Genomic DNA, 18,782 nt, shown 5'->3' on the forward strand with positions numbered 1-18,782 from the left:
AACTGGCTAATAATCAGCATACTGAAGTTCAAGTTATTATTTCTCAAATTAGTAATTTACTTACCAGTTACGGATGCTTTTATTACTCCTGCGACAAAGAGCTTACCATCGTCAAAGATTGTACCACGATTTTTACCCACCAACAAAAAAAAACATCCCGCAAATGTAAAAAAAGTTACTGTGCTGAAAATTGGTTTTCATTAGTATAATTATTATTTGTTTTTCAAGCTGATAAAATCAAAATCTTGCTAAACGTGCAGAGAAATCTTTTGCAAGGTACTACACATCCGGTCCTAAAATTACAAACACGCACACACAGACACAATCAAATTCCAAAATAGCCGAAAAGCGCGAAACCTGAAAAAAGCAATCGAACGACAATAAAAAAAGAAGAAAAAAAACACTACCACATTGAGCACAAACATGAAGGAAAGTACAATTGCTAGAAAACCAAACGAATGACCCGAACTACGAACAAAACAACAAAGTGGTGAAGGAACAGGAACAGTGAACAGTGGAGCCAGCGATCGAAGATTGTGTGCAATGAATGAGTAAATGGATGAAACAACCACGGTGTGGTTTCCGAGTTTGAGCAATTCGAGCGACGATGAATGATGGACGAGATGATTTTTGAAACCGTGTGCCACAACACCATGAAATGCAAGTGGATTGTGAAAGAATGCGAGATAAAACTAACATTGATAAATTTTGGTGATTTGAACAGAAATCTATAACAAGGTGGTAGCAGTGATCTAAAACATTTGCTTATTTCATTTTCTTTTTTTTTGTTGCAATTGTGAAAGCTAGCATTGGGAAAATTAAACTCTTACTTAAATGCATTTTTTTGTGGATTTTGGTGCTAGATTTTTTAAAGGATTTTTGTTCTTGGCAGGACCATTGTTGTTCCATTGTTTGGGTTGCGCTCGATTCGTTGTTATCGTTGCTGTTGTTGTTGTTGTGATTGTTACTGTTCTTTCTGGCTAATGCTTATTGGTTATTTGGATTGTACGGTTGCTGGTGGTGGCGGTTGGGTTATTTGGCATCTTTCCTTCAGTTCGATTCGATTGGATTATTCAATTATTTGGCGTCTTCCGCATGCCGTGCGAGGCATTCGATTTACACGTTGGCAACGGGTGAGAATGTGGGTGGTGAGATCGAGCAGGAAAAAAAAATCATACAGAGAGCTTTCGTTAGGTTCGTTAAGGTTTCGTAATTCAACGACCCCAATTCTGTTTTTGGGACCCCAACACGGATTGGCTCTGTACTCAAACGTCATGATTCATTATGGTCTGCATGCTGAACTTGCGCTCTACGCGGAATCTCGACTGGTGAGAGGGGTTGTTTGGGGAAGCAGTTTACGGTAGGGACCATTCGAGTCGTAAATCGAACAGGGAGCATAGGTTCGACGTCGGTTTAGTAGCATTTCGGGTGGTGGTGGTAAAATCATAAAATAGAAGAAAATATATATATTTAGGAGTTTGCTAAACAAGCGGAAAATCATCTACTCTACTGTTCTCAGGCTGGGGGTGATTTTTTTTTCAAGATAAAGCTTAATTTCGTTTGATCAAAATTGGAGGGGGGGAATGTGGTTCAACTTCACTCTGGCGGGACGATAAAATTTGACAAGATAATTAATAATGAATTTCATTTTTGATCAATCATTCTTTGCATACATTCTTCCACACGCACAAATTTGACACATACTCGTGAAGACCTCTAGCAGCGATTTGCGAGCGTCTAAGCCAATCATCATGTTCCAATTGGTGGGGGGAAGGTGTAATAGGAATAGTAGTAGTATCAGTAGCGTGTATCATATCATCCAATGTGAAGCGAATAGTAGAGCAGGTAAAATATTATCAAGCAATGGATGAAGTTGTAAAGGTAGTAAAGCAGCGTTACCTCTTTTCGGAAGGTGGGCTTCGGTGCCAGCGGTGGCCTCTGCGGTGGCTGCGGAGCCTGTGGCTTTTGGTGGTTGTTATGGTGAAAAGGAACGTGTGGTGGCTGCGTACTGCTGGAATGATGGCTGATGATGTTGCCTTCACCGTCGCCACCACCTCCGCCCGTCGATTGCAGTACGATTTGGCTACTAGCATTGGTGGAATTATTTGGCATTAAGGTGATCAGTTCGTCGTCGTCGAACTGCGTCACTAACGGATCGTTCTGGGTCGCTTTCAGGGGCGGTGGCGGTGGTGGCGATGGAAGCGGCGGCGATTGACCATTCACTGACGGGGACGTTGGTCCGGTCGTGTTCGGATTCGGAACTGTTTGGTTTACTTTGGATTGCATCATGATGGCAGTTTGATGAAGGAAGTTATAGTTTCGATAGGGGGACGCCGAGGTCGACGAGGAAGACGAAGGGGGAGACATGGGCGGGGGTGTTATTTGAATGGCAGCCAGAGCTTCGGCTGCTGTTTGGAAACGGCGCGGTGGCACCGGTGGACAGGGCATGTCTGGCGAAAGATCAAAGTTGTGATCGTTGAGGTTGTTGTTGTAGCTATTTTCAGTCCGACCATTTTCTCGATTCCCGGATCCCACCGGATTCCGATCAGCGTTCAGATCCAACTGTAACGGCACTGGCGCTTCTTGTATTCGGGGTAGCGTGTGACCAGAACCGGGCGGACTCAGGGGGGCTCCCGTCCGGGACGATGGCCGCTGGGTTGAGTCCATGCTGTACGCTGGTTTGAGCTATCATTTTACGAATGGTCGGTTCGAGTACGATTGATATGATTACGGACACGGACACGGTTATGAACGGATACGTGGATGCATGTTTTTCGATGCGAAAGTTGAATTATGGTAAAGATATGACATTGGATGAGTTTTGTTTTTATCATTCGTGGCGACACAGAATGGGTTTGAAAAGAAATGGAAAGCAGAAATTATAAAATAAAATTTAGACACACGATAGAGAAGTGTTTTATTATATAAGTGTACTGATGTTTTTGGGTTCAATTTTGATCTTAAAGAGCATCAAATATCGTTTCTAGATTAGAGCCTATTTACAATGATTAATATATGGGCTATGCTACACCTTCACCATTTTTGATTATATGATTCTCCCGATAGCTATCATACAAGCTTATACCGTTTTCGTTTATTGATCAGAGCAGCCCGAAAGCTGATCCAGAGTCGCCCAAACAACGTTTGATATGTTTGTTTTAGCAACCTGAGGTCGCTCTAGATCCGACTCCAATCGCGTAGTTTCGCTCTGAAAATTTTCTCGGGTCGCACCACGCATCCAGCCGAGTTTGTTTATTTTATCCGGCCCCCTGTCACGACGCCATCTTGAATAGATCAAAATCGGAACTTCAAAATCAGCTGATTGCAACGTAAACAAACAAACAGTAATGCATTTGTTTAATGCGTTTACCTTGTTTAGTGCACGAAAATTAGTGAATTTTGTGTCGACTCTCTCACAAGAACTTGTCGGTTTACAGTGTTTTGGGACATTAAGTGGAGATAATTTTCACAATTTGAGAGTCGCGATGAGTATCAAAACATCGCAGTGTTTGGGGCTCGAAACGCGAGGGGCTCAATGTAATCGGTATACTTTCGATTGGCTGGTGCTGACATACCGGTGTCAGATGGCTGATTTTATCTTTTTTCATGAGTTGTTGTTTAGGGCGCGTACCACGTGTTCGTTTTACTCGGAGTCAGAGTAGCCCGCGTCTAGGTTCAAAAACGAAAACGGTATGACTCTGTTGTTCTGCTTGAAATTGAATTTTCTAGGTCAAATACTGACATACTATTTAATACTCAATCTCTATGTTACCAAGAATATTTGAATATTGATATTTGAATTTGAGTTCATTCAGAGTCATATTCATTAGAGTATCCATTAATTGTGGAAAGGAAAAAAGCTCGCCCGGCAGTGGTTTAAGCTGGAGTAAAAATGTGCTGCAATTGAAAAGTGTTGCATTCTTAACTTATCTTGTTATGTCGCAAATGACATAAATCGTTATGATGTACTTCCAGATGCTAGAGATGTACTTGAATATTGTATATATCATATTCAAGGCGGCAAGTGAATTGACGATCTCAATTTCCGGTTTTTGGAATAGGCTAGAATTGCCTCTGCTTAGGTTTTTTTTAATATTCCTTCAATTCAAGCTCTGAACAGATATCCCATGTCCAAAAAATTCATTGTAATAGGCAAGGATTGAAGTATTTCTTAGGTATCTCGATGTTTAAATAGAGTATTATTGTTACTAATGCATAAAAAAACAAAAAGCTTTTTCTAGTCATCTAGGCGTTTTGGTTACACGTAACCGGGGTTTTCCGAGCGTAGATGACTGTTTTTATAACATTTTGGTGTATATATGATTTAAAACGTATCAATGAAGAAAATATATCAATAAGGAACACCGATTCCTACAATGGACGCTTACCATTAGTTTGAATTGAATAACGTCGTGAATGAAACTAATTGCTTACAATGAAATTTTTCATTTCCAGATTTTTACAAAAAAAAATCAGAAAGACGATTATTTTAGTAATAATATTCAGCAAAATATTTAAAAAAATATTACATAGGAGATATTGATACAATATAATAATGCATTAGATATTTTACAAAAAAAAAAAACAGTGGTACCGCACGAAAGAGATAATTTAGCTGTTTCACCATCGTTGGTTTTTGAGCAACCGGGAGGCAACTTTGACAAACTATTTTTTGAATTTTGTCTGGGAAGTTTATTAACTTGTTATATCAATCTTTTAACGCGATTCTTCTAAAAGATGAAAGAACTATAACAAAAACTGGTTGATTTATAAGTTCTTACAACGTTGATATACTTTGACTCATACAATACTATACTATAATCTACTGTAATGTTAACAAGAAAATATATAATAGATTAGCCTACTTCAGATAAATTACATATTTTAGGTTCTCATCAGGTAACAGTCGCACAAGTAATTACTGCAGGTATCTGTTGATACAATTTTAACGCATGTTCCTGTTTTGAGTCACATCTATTTTGTTGATTTGCACGTTTCTTGATCAACTACCGTATTCGAAAAAGATCCGTTTGTTTAAAAAAGAACCTTTATTTGCACTCGTTTTTGTATCTGTAACTATGAAGCAAAGAACGTATGAAAATGACTTTCTCTTTACTAAATTGTCTTTTCTTCTCGACGAATTCCGAAGAATGGAGAAGAGATCGCATTGTTTCAGAGCAAAGAGTAAGTGGAGTTCAATGATTTTCCGCTGGATGGTTTTGATAATTTCCTCTAGGTTATCAAAACGAAACAATCTAACATGGAATGGATTGCTAAAATCCTTCAAAAATCGACGTTGACGAAGCAGCTTAATTTTCACTTGCCGGTGGTACCACTCGCAGATTATTACCTTGATAAAAAATTCCCGAAATTTTTCAAGAGAATGAAAAATACAAGAATATTCATCAAAATCGATATTGTCCCTTTCAAAGTACTCCCCATCCACGGCAACATCAGAGCCATCTGCGATTTTTCCATAATCTCATTTCATATCCAGAAGCTCACACATTTGCACTTTTATCTCTTTCTGTTGTGTGAATAATAATTCCCATAACACTCAGAGAGTCTCTGTTTTTGACACATTTAAGCAGCCCTTACACGAGACAATATTATTGTCAATACAAGGAGTATTGACAATACTTTTGATCGTGTAATGAACTTCATTGGATTGACGAAAATATTGTCAAAAAATCAAAACTGCTCATCAATCCGACAATACTTTCTCTTCAGAGAAGAAACTATCAAATATGTGCAATGAACTCTCCTCTCAATGTTTCAATGTTCAGTTGCAATATTTGAAGCTTCAAACGCTTGATTTGTTCGAAAAATGCGGACTCAAGTTACCAAGTCAATTGGATTGACGGTATTGACAATACTTTGGATTGACAATAATATTGTCACGTGTAAGGGCCGCTTTAGAAATTGAATTAGAACGAAATGTTTCCTTACCGAGGTTATCAATTCTAGACCTCGGTTTTATATTCTGTTTCAACAAAATTAGTTATTTTACAAAAATGTATACCTGGAAATTTCCAAAAATTGAAGAAGCAGAATCGAAAAGATCGATGAAAGAGACTAAACATGAACATTTAAATCTAGTAAGCATGAGTTGACATTCAGTGTATCACCGGCCCTCTGTCACGACGCCATTTTGATGAGATCAAAATCGGAACTTCAAAATCAGCTGATTGCAACGTAAACAAACAAACAGTAATGCATTTGTTTAACGCGTTTAACTTGTACAGTGCACGAAAATTAGTAAATTTTGTGTCGACTCTCTCACAATAACTTGTCGGTTCACCTAAAATACAGCAGACAGTGTTTTGGGACATTAAGTGGAGATAATTTTCACAATTTGAGAGTCGCGATGAGTATCAAAACATCGCAGTGTTTGGGGCTCGAAACGCAAGGGGCTCAACGTAATCGGTATACTTTCAAATGGCTGGTGCCAGTGTCAGATAGCTGTGTGTCACAGCTAAATAAAGCAGTATTTTCATTTCGTAATGAGTTTGAGTTTATCCGGGTTGAATGAAACTGGGTTTACTTTCGAACCTAAAATGTTCATCGCAGTGGCGTATCGTGACAAAATTTACTGGTTGTGCGCTGATTAGAGATGGGCAAAACAGTTCATTTCAAAGAACCGTTCAGTGATGCAAAGTTCTATTGAAAGAACTAGTTCTCCAGAGCCGTTCGTTCGTTCTTTTCATAGTTGGTTTGTTTGTTCAAAGACTAAATGAAAATTTAATGTTGTAAGGTTAGACGAGCAAAAAAAGGTCCCACGAATTAGAACTGAGCTTTCGAGATGCAGATTTCTTATTACAGAACTACCGTTCTCGAAAAAAGGTTAAGCGAGCAAAAAAAAAGGTCCCACGACTTTGAACTGAGGAACTATCGTTCTCGAAAAAAGAACTACTGCTCATTCATTCTTTCAAAAGAAACAGTTCTTATGAACTGTTCGCGAACGAATTGCCCATCTCTAGCGCTGATTATATCAGATGTAACAGTTAGTTATAAGTGAAAATTCAGGAATTGATATTCGCTTGTGTTTTACAGTGAGATAGCGATATTCTTTTGGAGCAGCTTTATAGCAAATCTCTCTCTCGCTTCGACGTTGCATCTGAGACAGCCAAGGATGCCAGGTTATTTTTTTAAAATCGGTGTTCGAACCAGAGTTGCCAGGATATTTTTTCAAAAGTCTGTCAAAACTCAAAAATATATCTGGATTTGTCTGGTTCTACTATATACAAGGAAATTTTTGCCGGGCTTCATTTTCAGTAAGCGAAAAAAAGAAAAAAAGGTCTCCCCACATATTGTATAGAGGCCTAAAATCGTTGAGATCTAGCGAAATCCTTCAAAATCTAGGAAAATTTGAAAATCTGGGAAAATTTGGAAAATCTGGCAAAAGATCTGGTTAGTTTGAGTGTCTGGCAAAACGAGAAAAATCTGGCATTTGCCAGACAAATCTGGCAACCTGGCAACGCTGGTTCGAACTAAAAATCAGTCTGAGCACAAAAACAGGTCTCGCCACATTTAAACGCTCTGTAGGACACTTCGTTTTCCCTAGTAATACAAAAACTTTTAGGGGCTCATTGTCAGCCTGTGATTGATTTCAGAAATCTATGCAGCATATTCCAAATCTGTGAAACTCAGATTAATCTGTGAACCAGGCATCTCTGGAGACGGCCATAAACATAAGCCAACACAGCCTCTCCTGAACGTGTGCATACAAGTTCTCACAAAACCTTTTTTTATCGGAACCATTCCGTTCATTTTCCGTGCTGTTTCCGTTCCGGCACAGCAAATGCAATGACATACCGACTTCAGTGAAAATAAAAAATATCGGTGACGACGAATTTGAGTTTGCCGGATGGACGCTACACTGACGGTGAGCTGCACTGAAACGGCACGGTGACGGATAAGTGTGAATGCGCGCATAAAAAACGAATGAAATAATGTCAGTATCCGTGCACGGTGTCGTGCCGGCACTGAACCGGACCGCATATGTGTGAATAGTCCTTAAATTGAGAATCTAAAAAAATATAGAATGCGGATGGCGATGTAATTAAATCCTTGAATTTGATCGGTTGTGCAGTGCACGAGGTGCACATAAGGACGAGTAGCCACTGGTTCATCGTAGTAATCAATAAATTTCACAAAAGTGTCTTTCAGTTACATATTCCGATGACGGTGCAGAATATTCAGTCAATGAAAATGAATTTTTTAACTCTGCTTACCACTCTGGAAAACCAACAAGAAGCGTTTTGTACAAAGCTTTCTTCATTCCTTCCGGAAGTGAAAGTAGAAATCTCAGTTCGGCGAAAAAATTGTGACCGGCATGATGGCACTGCAATATCTACATTGCCAGGCTTTCGGCCATGGTACAACAAATTTTCATGTGGACATACGCTGTTTAAATTGTGGTAATTCGCTTGCAAGCACGTCTGTTCAATAAACGAGACCCTCAGATGAAATGTCATGCTTGGATTGAGCTGGAGATCATAAAACCAGTTATTAACAATGTCCTAGTAGACAAAAATTTTAAATTCTTATGTAATAAAATTTAATTTAAAATCATTAGATGTACATATACCTAAGATTCAGCAAAACTGTTCGGCTGCCACGACTTGCTTTTGTAAAACACCATTTTTACCTTTTTGCCTTTCTCATATAGAAAGGTTATGCAATCACTTGAAAAACCGACCAGTGAAAATTGGCCCGGAGGGCCAAGTGTCATATACCGTTCGACTCAGTTCATCGAGCTGAGCAATGTCTGTGTGTGTGTGTGTGTGTGTGTGTGTGTGTGTGTGTGTGTGTGTGTGTGTGTGTGTGTGTGTGTGTATGTGTCAAATAATCTCACTAGGTTTTCTCGGAGATGGCTGAACCGATTTTGACAACCTAGGATTCAAATGAAAGGTCTTCCGGTCCCATACGGAATTCCTGAATTTCATCCGGATCCGACTTCCGGTTCCGGAATTATAGGGTAAAGTGTGTTCAATATTGTACACCGTCACTTAAACCGGCGAAACAAAAAACGTAAAAAATTGTCTAAACTGGTCTCAAAACTACACAAATCGATAGTCATTATCAGTAGGCAACTAAACAAACTGTTTCCGGCTATCCTGGTTTCCGGTATCCGGTTCCGGATTCCGGAAAGTGCATATAATAGTGAACCCATTTCGTTTTCTTAAGGATGGCTTACGCAATCAAAGCACTGTTTTATTCTGTATGTTATGCATAAACAATCTCTTGGTTTCTTTCAAAACTCGAAGAGGATTTTTTTGAATAGAATACCACAATATTATATGTAGATGAGAAAGGCATCATTGCACCACTAGGTGGAATAAAACTGGTTTTTTATAAATATAAAAAATAGGTATAGAATTCGCTCAAACTTTAGAAAAATTTTCCGAGGTCCGGAGGGCCGAATGTCATATACCAATCGATTCAGCTCGACGAACTGAGCAAATGTCCGTGTGTGTGTGTGTGTGTGTGTGTGTGTGTGTGTGTGTGTGTGTGTGTGTGTGTGTGTGTGTGTGTGTGTGTGTGTGTGTTGTCAACTAAGAGGTCGAGATCTCAGAGATGGCTGCACCGATTTTGATCAAACTAGTCGCAAATGAAAGGTCTCTTCGTCACCCAGAACGCTATTGAATAGTTTTGAGAATGGAAGTTTACTTTTTGAGTTACACGACGTTTATGTCAAAATTTTCAGTTTTTTGACAGTATCTGTCACAATTGACCTTGAAAATAGAATATATTTTCAGACTTAGATTCCGCACGGTAATACCTATCCAATAAGCCATAGATTGTTAAAATCCGTCCATTTTTAACGGAGATATCGAAATTTTTGTGTAAGCGACTTTTTTCCCTAGTCCAGCAGTAGAAGTTTTGAGCGCTGTCTGGCAAAGAAATGCTTGGGAGCCACATAAAATACTATCTTTCATACTGTTACATACATTTGTTTCTAAGTACCCAAAAGACTGTGTACAGCATGATATTTTGCCTCGGACCGATTTTAGCACGGTTCGTTTTTGGCAACATAATCGTTCGAATATGCCATATGGAAACGAGATGATGGCAGCATTTTCGAGTTGAAAGCAATTCCATAATTATATTGTTTTAAACTACGTACAGCAATAAATGCTAGAAGAACATAGCACCCATATACCATTCGAATAAGTTCGTCGAGATCAGCAAATGCGTGTGTGACAAATAATTTCACTTAATTTTTTCGGAGATGACTCAACCGATTTCTACAAACTCAGATTCATATGAAAAGTCGTATGCTCCCAAAGAAGGTTCCTGAATTATGTTTGGTTCCGACCTCTGGTTCCGGAACAACAGGATCATATGTGAAACGAAATTAAAACTGTGTAACTCATTTTTCTCGTAGATGGCTGAACCGATCTAAGATTCAAATGAAATCTAAGAATCATCTAAGATTCAAATGAAAAGTTTTGAAATTCTATAAATCATCTTGTTTTTCAGTCAGATCCAACTTCCGGTTTCGGAAATATAGGGTGATTACTATAAAAATGTCTATTTCACATAAATTAATCAGGTTTATCGGGTTAGCAGATTTGGATAGTCGATAACCAAATAAACTTATTTCATTTTTGGTTGTATTCAGTTTGCGTTTCGAAAGGCACCCAAAAATTTAATTCGCACTTGGACTCAAAAATATTGCAATTTATTCGTCATCTGGCCATACGGTTTGGGTTATGCTGGTTTCTAAATACCGGCTCTGGAAGTACTTTAAATTACCCTAAACTCTAAAGTGGAAATCACTTCGACATATCATGGAATGTTTAATCGATTGTTACACTTTTAGATTCAAATTCGATCCGATTTGCAGTTTCGACATTACAGAGTAATGAGTGATTAAAATCTCAAATTGCCATTAGAATAATGTCATGAAAACACCGAAGAATATTCATGCAAAAAACAAATGCGGTTTGATAAAAAAGGTATCATCTCACTGCTAGGTGGATTAAGCTCGTTTTTTCTAATGTATCTGTTAGTCGATAAACAATAGGTACATCCGTCATGTCTTCTCATTTTTGAAATGTGGCATGTTTACGACTTCAATGCCCTGCAAAAACGCACAAGACATCGATCTATTTTTTCCGAATAGGATTCTAAATGCTAAGCATCTCTCATGGAGTAATCAGAAAAATAAACAGAAAGTACGAGTTCTTCATGATGTACTCTCCGCTGGTTTTTAGCCAGTTTCATTTCCAAACAGTCCAACTAATTTATCTTCTAAGAGAAATCCTTCTACAATTGATGTAGTTCTAGATGATCAATGTCACACTGACCTTGATTCCGATCATTTGCCAATAACATTCAGGATTTTAAATGAAGCAATGATTAATTCAATTTGGTTATATTCTACCACCTTAGATCTAATCGGCTAGAATACAGATCTCATATCGAAAGTAATGTGAACCATGAAATGTGTTTTGGGAAATATCGATACAATACTACTAAGGAATAGTTCAGAACCTGTAAACGAACATTGAACATAGACTAACTGAACAAATCAAATCATTTTCTAAATCTTTCTAAGATGCTATACTGGTCCTCAGAAACCAGTTTTAGCTCTCAAAAAAAGAAATCAAATACTCCCTGCAAACAGTGGATAAGATCAAAGTCGACAATTTTTCCGATTTTGTGAGTCCTATGGACATCTCACCCAGCTTATGACCATAGCACAAGTCTCAAGATGATCATCATTAGCAAACTTCAACAAGTTATGATAAAATCGGATACAATATCTTTGCTTCGGTTCTAAGAAGCAATATCGCAAAAAGATCATTCGAAAATTTTACAATACTGCTGCTATAGCAACGCGAAAACTCGTAGCGAGTGATCCTATTTTCATCTTACCCTTAAGGTCCATCTATCGAAGTTGAGATAGATTTCACTCTAACTAATGTTCGTCGTATATGAGATGACTACTGGAGCTGAGATGAATGGGGGTACCGTTACCCTATTTAAAAATCTCCTAATCTGATGATATTCCCATGAAGAACGCAGTTACTTATCTACCTCAGCTGTGGTCGGAACTTCGATGAGAGCAGTCGTTTATGGAATTGAGTTCCGCGTGTCCGAGGTGCTTTGAAATTGTCTTTCTATGCACCCATGCAAAAAAATGCAGAAATTTACGCATCCTGCGGCGGATCGGCTTAGTGCGGGTGGGTTTTAACTCGTATGCTTACACTAACGAACAACTTTCGATAGTTAGTGCTGGCCATGTTCTCCATTATTTACTTAATCTATCATATCAAAATATTTCACTTATTCCAAAGCAAGTGACATGCATGTTACACATTCAACTGTTACTGTTTTTTAAGTTTTAATTTGTTTAATCGTACCGAGAAAAAAACGCAAATCATTCACTCATTTGATGCTCTTTTCGTGTCGTGCCGAAAACCTTCTATGCCGGTTAGTATGTATTTAAAGCCATTTTTCATCTAATGCAAAAGATTCAATCCATGTGAAATGTGTTAGTGATCAATCAACTGAAGGGTTCGAACAGAAGCGATTTATTTTAAAGACTGTACTAAAGGAAAACAATAATTGTAATTCATACTAGAGAAATAAACAAGGACTGGAAGTCGAGGCAATCTATTGCAATACAATCCGAAACCCAGGTCTACAGCTACGGTAGGGTACGTGTTACAGCGCAAAAATCAAGCTACTTACATTTCTGTTGACCGCCGGCGATTTAAACAGTGCCAAATGTTGCAACTCCTGGAGCAGGTTCATCTCCGACGACGAGTTCGAACTGGTAGGGCTCAAACTGAGCGACGGACTGCGCACGTCACTGCTGCTGCTGGTGTTGTAGTTGTGGTTGTGATGGTTGTTGTTGCTGGAGCTGAAATTGTTGTTCATCGCACTGGTACTGCATCCGGTGATGGTGTTGTAATTGTTATGGCTATTATTGCTCATCATGATGTGCGGCGAGTTGTACAGCGAAGTGCTCGAAGGAGTCAACATTTGCGCGTGATTGTGATACGAATCGTCCGGCAGGGCGATCGTTTGCGGTCGTTTGTTAAAAACGGGTGAGTTCGGTGCCGACTGGTGCCCGATGTCGTACTGGGACATGTGCGAGTGTAGACTGCTATCTAGCTTCGACTTTGGTGGCGTTGTCTCTCGGAACTTAGACCGAAGACCCTTGTAGGCCGTTTTGACTCCTTTGCCGCCTTCCTTCACCTACAAGCAGTGAAAAGAATGTATAAATTTTCTGACTTCACTGGATTATTCCGAAAGCGACGAGTTAGCTGACGGTAGAATCGGAAATTCTTACTCACCGATTTCACTGCTGATCGAACAGCCGGATTGGTCTGGAACAGGACAAAGCAGTGCCGAGAATATTTTGAATTCGAAGCACACGATGGTAGCAAATAGGCAATAGAAACGAATGGAACACGAATTAGAAGCCGTGGCAATATGGTACGAATATGAAATGATTTTGTTCGTTCTTACACCCTCGATGGAGCGCATTGTGTTTGATATGAAATGAATGAAACGTCACAAAAAGCATGCTTGAGATTTGGCATGGAACTGATCATTGAAGTAAATAAAAAAAACTAGACATAAAATATTCCACAACGAAATAAGTTTATTTTACATGTTTATTTGTAGTACAGTTACGCGACTTTATCATATTTACACGATCGAAATTATATCGAGATTCAAATCAATCATTTATTAGGACTGTGTTAGAATCTAGACTAGAACTATTGGTTTGAGAAGTGTCAGCTGTACACTTTATAATTCAATTTGAAGATTTAGTGACTAGTGTTAAAAATCCATTTAACTTATGTCGTTTTCGTTTTCAAATTGCACTACACCGGTGTAGCGAAAGCTCCACCTAAACCGTTCGTTTTTACCAATTGCACTACACCAGTGCTACACTTTTTCTGCACCGATACCATCGGTGTAGCACTCATCAAAAGTTTGGTGTAGCTCTGTGCAATGGAATCGTGTATTGTAGTCAATGGTTACTGTTTATGTTTTCGTCATTTTTGTTCGTTTATTCATGCCTCAGTGTAGCACTGCACCGGTGTAGTGCAAATTAAAAACGAAAACGCCATTAGTAATAGCAAATCACAAATTAACTTATTTTCAATTTAGTCGTGAATATCGCTGAATGTATTTAAATATAACAACATGTTTTTTGCTTTATTCATTCTAAATAAGTTCAACCAAATTTTCAGAACATTTTACAACCAGTGAGAGGTTATGGAAAAAAATCAAGATATCCCAATCACGGACGACTGTTTCTAGTTCGTGAGTAGAACGTTAGTCTATTCGTTCAGCTCCATGGGTATAAAAGTTAAAGATTATCAATCAATCCCATCATTTTTTGTGCGATTGTCGGAGCAGAGTTTTGCTAGCGGACCAAGGTTTGCAATGAAATTAGTTGCTAATCATGAGGAGTGAAGTAATCCCTTCATCATTAACCGGGTACAAAAGAACTCCGTAGTTTGGGAATTCTCACCAAACCTTTAAAAGTGTTTCAAGTTGTTTCAACTGCTGCTGCAAAACTTGTTTCGACTGCTACCAATCTTTCTTGCACCTTTTTATGCTAAGCATTTTACCCATATGCACGAGAGCCATGCAACCTTATAATCGCAATTCTAAAAATATCTTCACGTTTTTGTTTTTTATACAGGGGCTTCAAATTCAAAATACGGAAAATTAAACCTTACAACTAGTGGTCAGTTTTTGAAGGCCTGCAACTCGGCCAAATTTGAATGATTTTCCGATATTGTTACACTTACTAACAGATCGGCTGAAAAGTTCGTATCGTTTCTATGAGAGGGCGCCACTAGCATTAAATCCATACCATTTTCAGTTAGTACCAACCTTCAAAAGATACGTGTATAAATTTTGATGCATTTTGAGTGAAGTTACTTTTGTTATTGTGAAAAAAATGGAAAAAAAGGAATTTTGTGTGTTGATGAAACACTACTTTTTGATGAAAAAAAGTGCCGCCGATACCATAAAATGGCTTGATGAGTGTTATCCAGACTCTGCACCGGGTGAAGCAACAATTCGTAAGTGGTTTGCAAAATTTCGTACTGGTCATATGAGCACCGAAGACGATGAACGCAGTGGACGTCCAAAAGAGTCTGTTACCGATGAAAACGTGAAAAAATCCACCAAATGATTTTCAATGACCGTAAAGTGAAGTTGATCGAGATAACTGACACCCTAAAGATATCAAAGGAACGTGTTGGACATATTATTCACGAATATTTGGATATGAGAAAGCTTTGTGCAAAATGGGTGCCGCGTGAGCTCACAATCGATCAAAAACAACAACGAATTGATGATTCTGAGCAGTGTTTGGAGCTGTTATATCGAAATAAAACCGATATTTTTCGTCGATATATAACAATGGACGAAACATGGCTCCATCACTTCACTCCGGAGTCTAATCGACAGTCAGCTGAGTGGACTGCACGCGATGAACCGAACCCAAAGTGTGGAAAGACTTAACAATCGGCCGGTAAGGTTATAGCGTCTGTATTTTGGGATTCGCATGGTATAATTTTCATCGACTACCTTGAAAACGGAAAAACCATCAACAGTGACTATTATATAGCGTTATTAGAGCGTTTGAAGGACGAAATTTAAAAAAAAACGGCCTCATTTGAAGAAGAAAAAAGTTTTGTTTCATCAAGACAATGCACCGTGTCACAAGTCGATGAAAACCATGCTGAAATTGAACGAATTGGGCTTCGAATTGCTCCCTCATCCACCGTATTCTCCAGATTTGGCCCCCAGTGACTTTTTCCTGTTCTCAGACCTCAAGAGAATGCTCGCTGGTAAAAAATTTAGAAGCAATGAAGAGGTAATCGCTGAGACTGAGGCCTATTTTGAGGCAAAGGACAAATCGTACTACAAAAATGGTATCGAAAAGTTGGAAGATCGCTATAATCGCTGTATCGCCTCTGATGGCAATTATGTTGAATAATAAAAACGAATTTTGGCAAAAAAATGTGTGTTTCTATTAAACGATACGAACTTTTCAGCCGAACTGTTACTTAGTTTTTTATAGTGTGATATTGTACATAATCTTTCTTATCCTTGAACACTGACGATTACGGGTCGTTTGTGGGTTCTGCAAAGCAAAAAGCTTTTTGTAAGGCTTGTTTAGATGACTACGAAATTCACTCAAGTATCTGAATTTTAAATGCCGGGAAGATTTAACTATTGCGTTTTCGAGACAGGACTTCATAATATGGATGATGCAGTTTTACCCGCGGTTGAAAATTCGAATGCTGGGAATTGTCAGTCTGGTAGCACGAATGAAAGATCTAGCTCTATCACTAGTTGGATAAAGCGCAAGATTCTTTCTTGGGCTGTATCCAAACATGTCAGCTATAGCGCAGCTTGCAAATTTGCGCTCAGACAACAGTATTTTGCCAGATTTTAGTCTGAAAATGTCAAAATGTCTATTGCATTTTCTAGCATCATTGCACGATAGTGTGCTGAGTATTATTTTTTGTGATTTGTGTAAGGGCATTTGCGTACTTCATAGCAATTGATAAGCAACTATCTTGCATTGACACAACTACGGATTTTTGGTTCTCAATACATGGTTGAATCTGTGTATGGGAAGCTAAAATTGAAGGTTATTCTATCTTTTCTCACCCAATGTGGTAAGGAGCTATTGTCAGAGGGGTTCATCGTTCCATCTAGAGTGAATGAATCCTTGCTGTATTGACCTTAAAAGGCTTTAGCAGAATGTTTGGCATCTCTTATGGGGTGGCGAACTTTCTTCTGCTCATGCATATTGCGAATCGGTCTGCATTCTTCCGGGAATGCAGAATGGTGCCGCTTTCTCGGGGGATGGAGGTTTATATAAAATGTGCATTTTGGCACCTGTAGATCGTTCAGCATCCTTTCGTGGATTCAGAACGATTTATTTCTTTTTGTTTCGTGCTGTTTTCTCACCTCACCCACTCAAAAATTCCCTTCCATGCTCCTTTTATTCTTGCCGTCACAAATCTTCAAATAGCTACACTCCGAAAAAATTGAATTCTACAGGTGATTTAATCCCTCATACGATGTAATTCATAAAGACCTAATTTGTCAAATGACGGAAAATTTTATTTGTATTGACTTAATGCTAGATGAGCTTGAATTTTACTGGTTTCGACTGTAACTTGCGTTCTGCTAGCAGGTGCGACTGTATGAATTTAAATGCTCCTTTTACCAACCAAGCAAATGCATGTTTCTGTGGCTCAGTCGATTAACATACGTACTTGCGAACCAATGATTGTCGGTTCAAGTCACGGCGGTTGCTATCAGTATTTTTTTTTTTATTTCAATGAATTTCATGTCATGGAGTTTTAGACACAATATTAAATGTTCTTCCACGTAAATTTGCGTGAACTGCGAGGCTCCATTTATGTGCATCTAATAATATGTAAAATCACAAGGTTTTTTTAAAGTGTGTAGGGGAACGTGCCACTTGAACCAATTAGTTCTGATTCCTGATAGTTCATGGACCTACCATAAAGAGAGATGGAAATGTAAGGCAATGGAGTTCTTTACACTCGAGAATTTTATACGGTTACTAGCTGACCCGTCGAACTTCGTCTCGCCCAAAAACTATTTGTTCGCATTTATGTGTTCGAAGAGCAGAATGGTCAAACGACTAATCGGTTAATCCGATTCTATACGGGCAGTGGATAATTGTGATAGAATCATTTTACTATTGTCGCCTATTCTAACTATGTACATATAACTTCGGCATAAGTTGTGTCTATGAAAATATCTGTGAATGCTCAACACAAAGGTTTCGAAATATTGTAACCTAGTATGAGAATCATCAAGTTGATTCATCGATTCGATTTTCTGGGATAATTGTCAAATTGCGATTATCCCTTGTTAAATTCCACACAGCGCCGATTATTGCAAAACTGTATCTATTTTGGTAAGGGGCGGTAAAATACTCAAAGTATGAGATGGAGCGAAAAAATGTAGAAAAAATCTTTCACGGTTCATGCATTGAGAGGCAGTGAGTTCTTGTAGCATCATCTACCAGATTGACGATGTTGTATACAATTTAGAGAAATAGTATCAATCCATCTTGAATATTGATATCTAATTGCCACTTATTATGTGCGCTTCGTGTAATTCAAACCATTCGAAAGCAAAATGCAAGAAAAATCTTTTAGTTTGACTTCAGCGCTTCTAGAGCACAAACTTTTTGTTGATTCCCACTGACCAATAGTATTCATCTGACTCCATTACACACATTCTGGAATTCCACCAGTCATTTAGTAGGCAACAATGTTGATACCCAATTAAGCACGTGGCTCGGAATGACGAATCACATAAATCAAGTATGCATGTGAAAACTTCATACAAAACAACTCGTTGCGCGCCAAAAGATTCTTTCAACGAACTAGTATTCCTTTCTTCGACGGCCAAACACTTACGCAACTCGTTAAACGCCAAACATCTATCAATGATCTAGCAATCATTGGCGACTTTTTCAGTGGAAAATTCCATTGTCCATACAAAATAACTTATTGGTTTTTCCCACTTTTCCGGTAAGTTTTCCTAATTTTTTTGATGTACGAACCCGGTGGGGGTAAAAACTGATCAAACAAAAAAAAATCATCTCAATCCGTCCATCCGTTCTTACGTGATGCGATTACAAAGAATGATCTCTGCATTTTTATATATATAGATAGATAGATAGATAGATAGATTGTTAATATCGTTTATTTATACCCGGCTTTAACCAAATTGTG

At 38.4% G+C, this 18,782-nt stretch overlaps 1 protein-coding gene across 6 annotated transcripts in view; it reads right to left on the minus strand.

Moving 5' to 3' along the window:
- LOC131431004 (DENN domain-containing protein 1C) overlaps positions 1-18,782 on the minus strand; it is a 59,701-nt gene that overhangs the window by 9,772 nt on the left and 31,147 nt on the right. The window contains exons 7-10 of one of the 6 annotated variants that reach the window (XR_009229624.1): positions 13,314-13,346; positions 12,706-13,215; positions 1,900-2,685; positions 831-1,048 (exon numbers count right to left, since the gene is read on the minus strand). Coding sequence is in view for 3 of the 6 variants with exons in the window: in XM_058596353.1 (XP_058452336.1) it covers positions 1,900-2,685; positions 12,706-13,215; positions 13,314-13,346 (1,329 nt within the window). In the remaining 3 variants the exon portion in view is untranslated. Of the gene's footprint in view, positions 1-830; positions 1,326-1,899; positions 2,686-12,705; positions 13,216-13,313; positions 13,347-18,782 lie in introns of all 6 variants that reach the window. The other 5 variants (XR_009229625.1, XR_009229623.1, XM_058596353.1 and 2 more) reach the window with 5 other exon arrangements.

This window comes from Malaya genurostris, chromosome 2, assembly GCF_030247185.1.
Source record: "Malaya genurostris strain Urasoe2022 chromosome 2, Malgen_1.1, whole genome shotgun sequence".
NCBI lineage: Eukaryota > Metazoa > Arthropoda > Insecta > Diptera > Culicidae > Malaya > Malaya genurostris.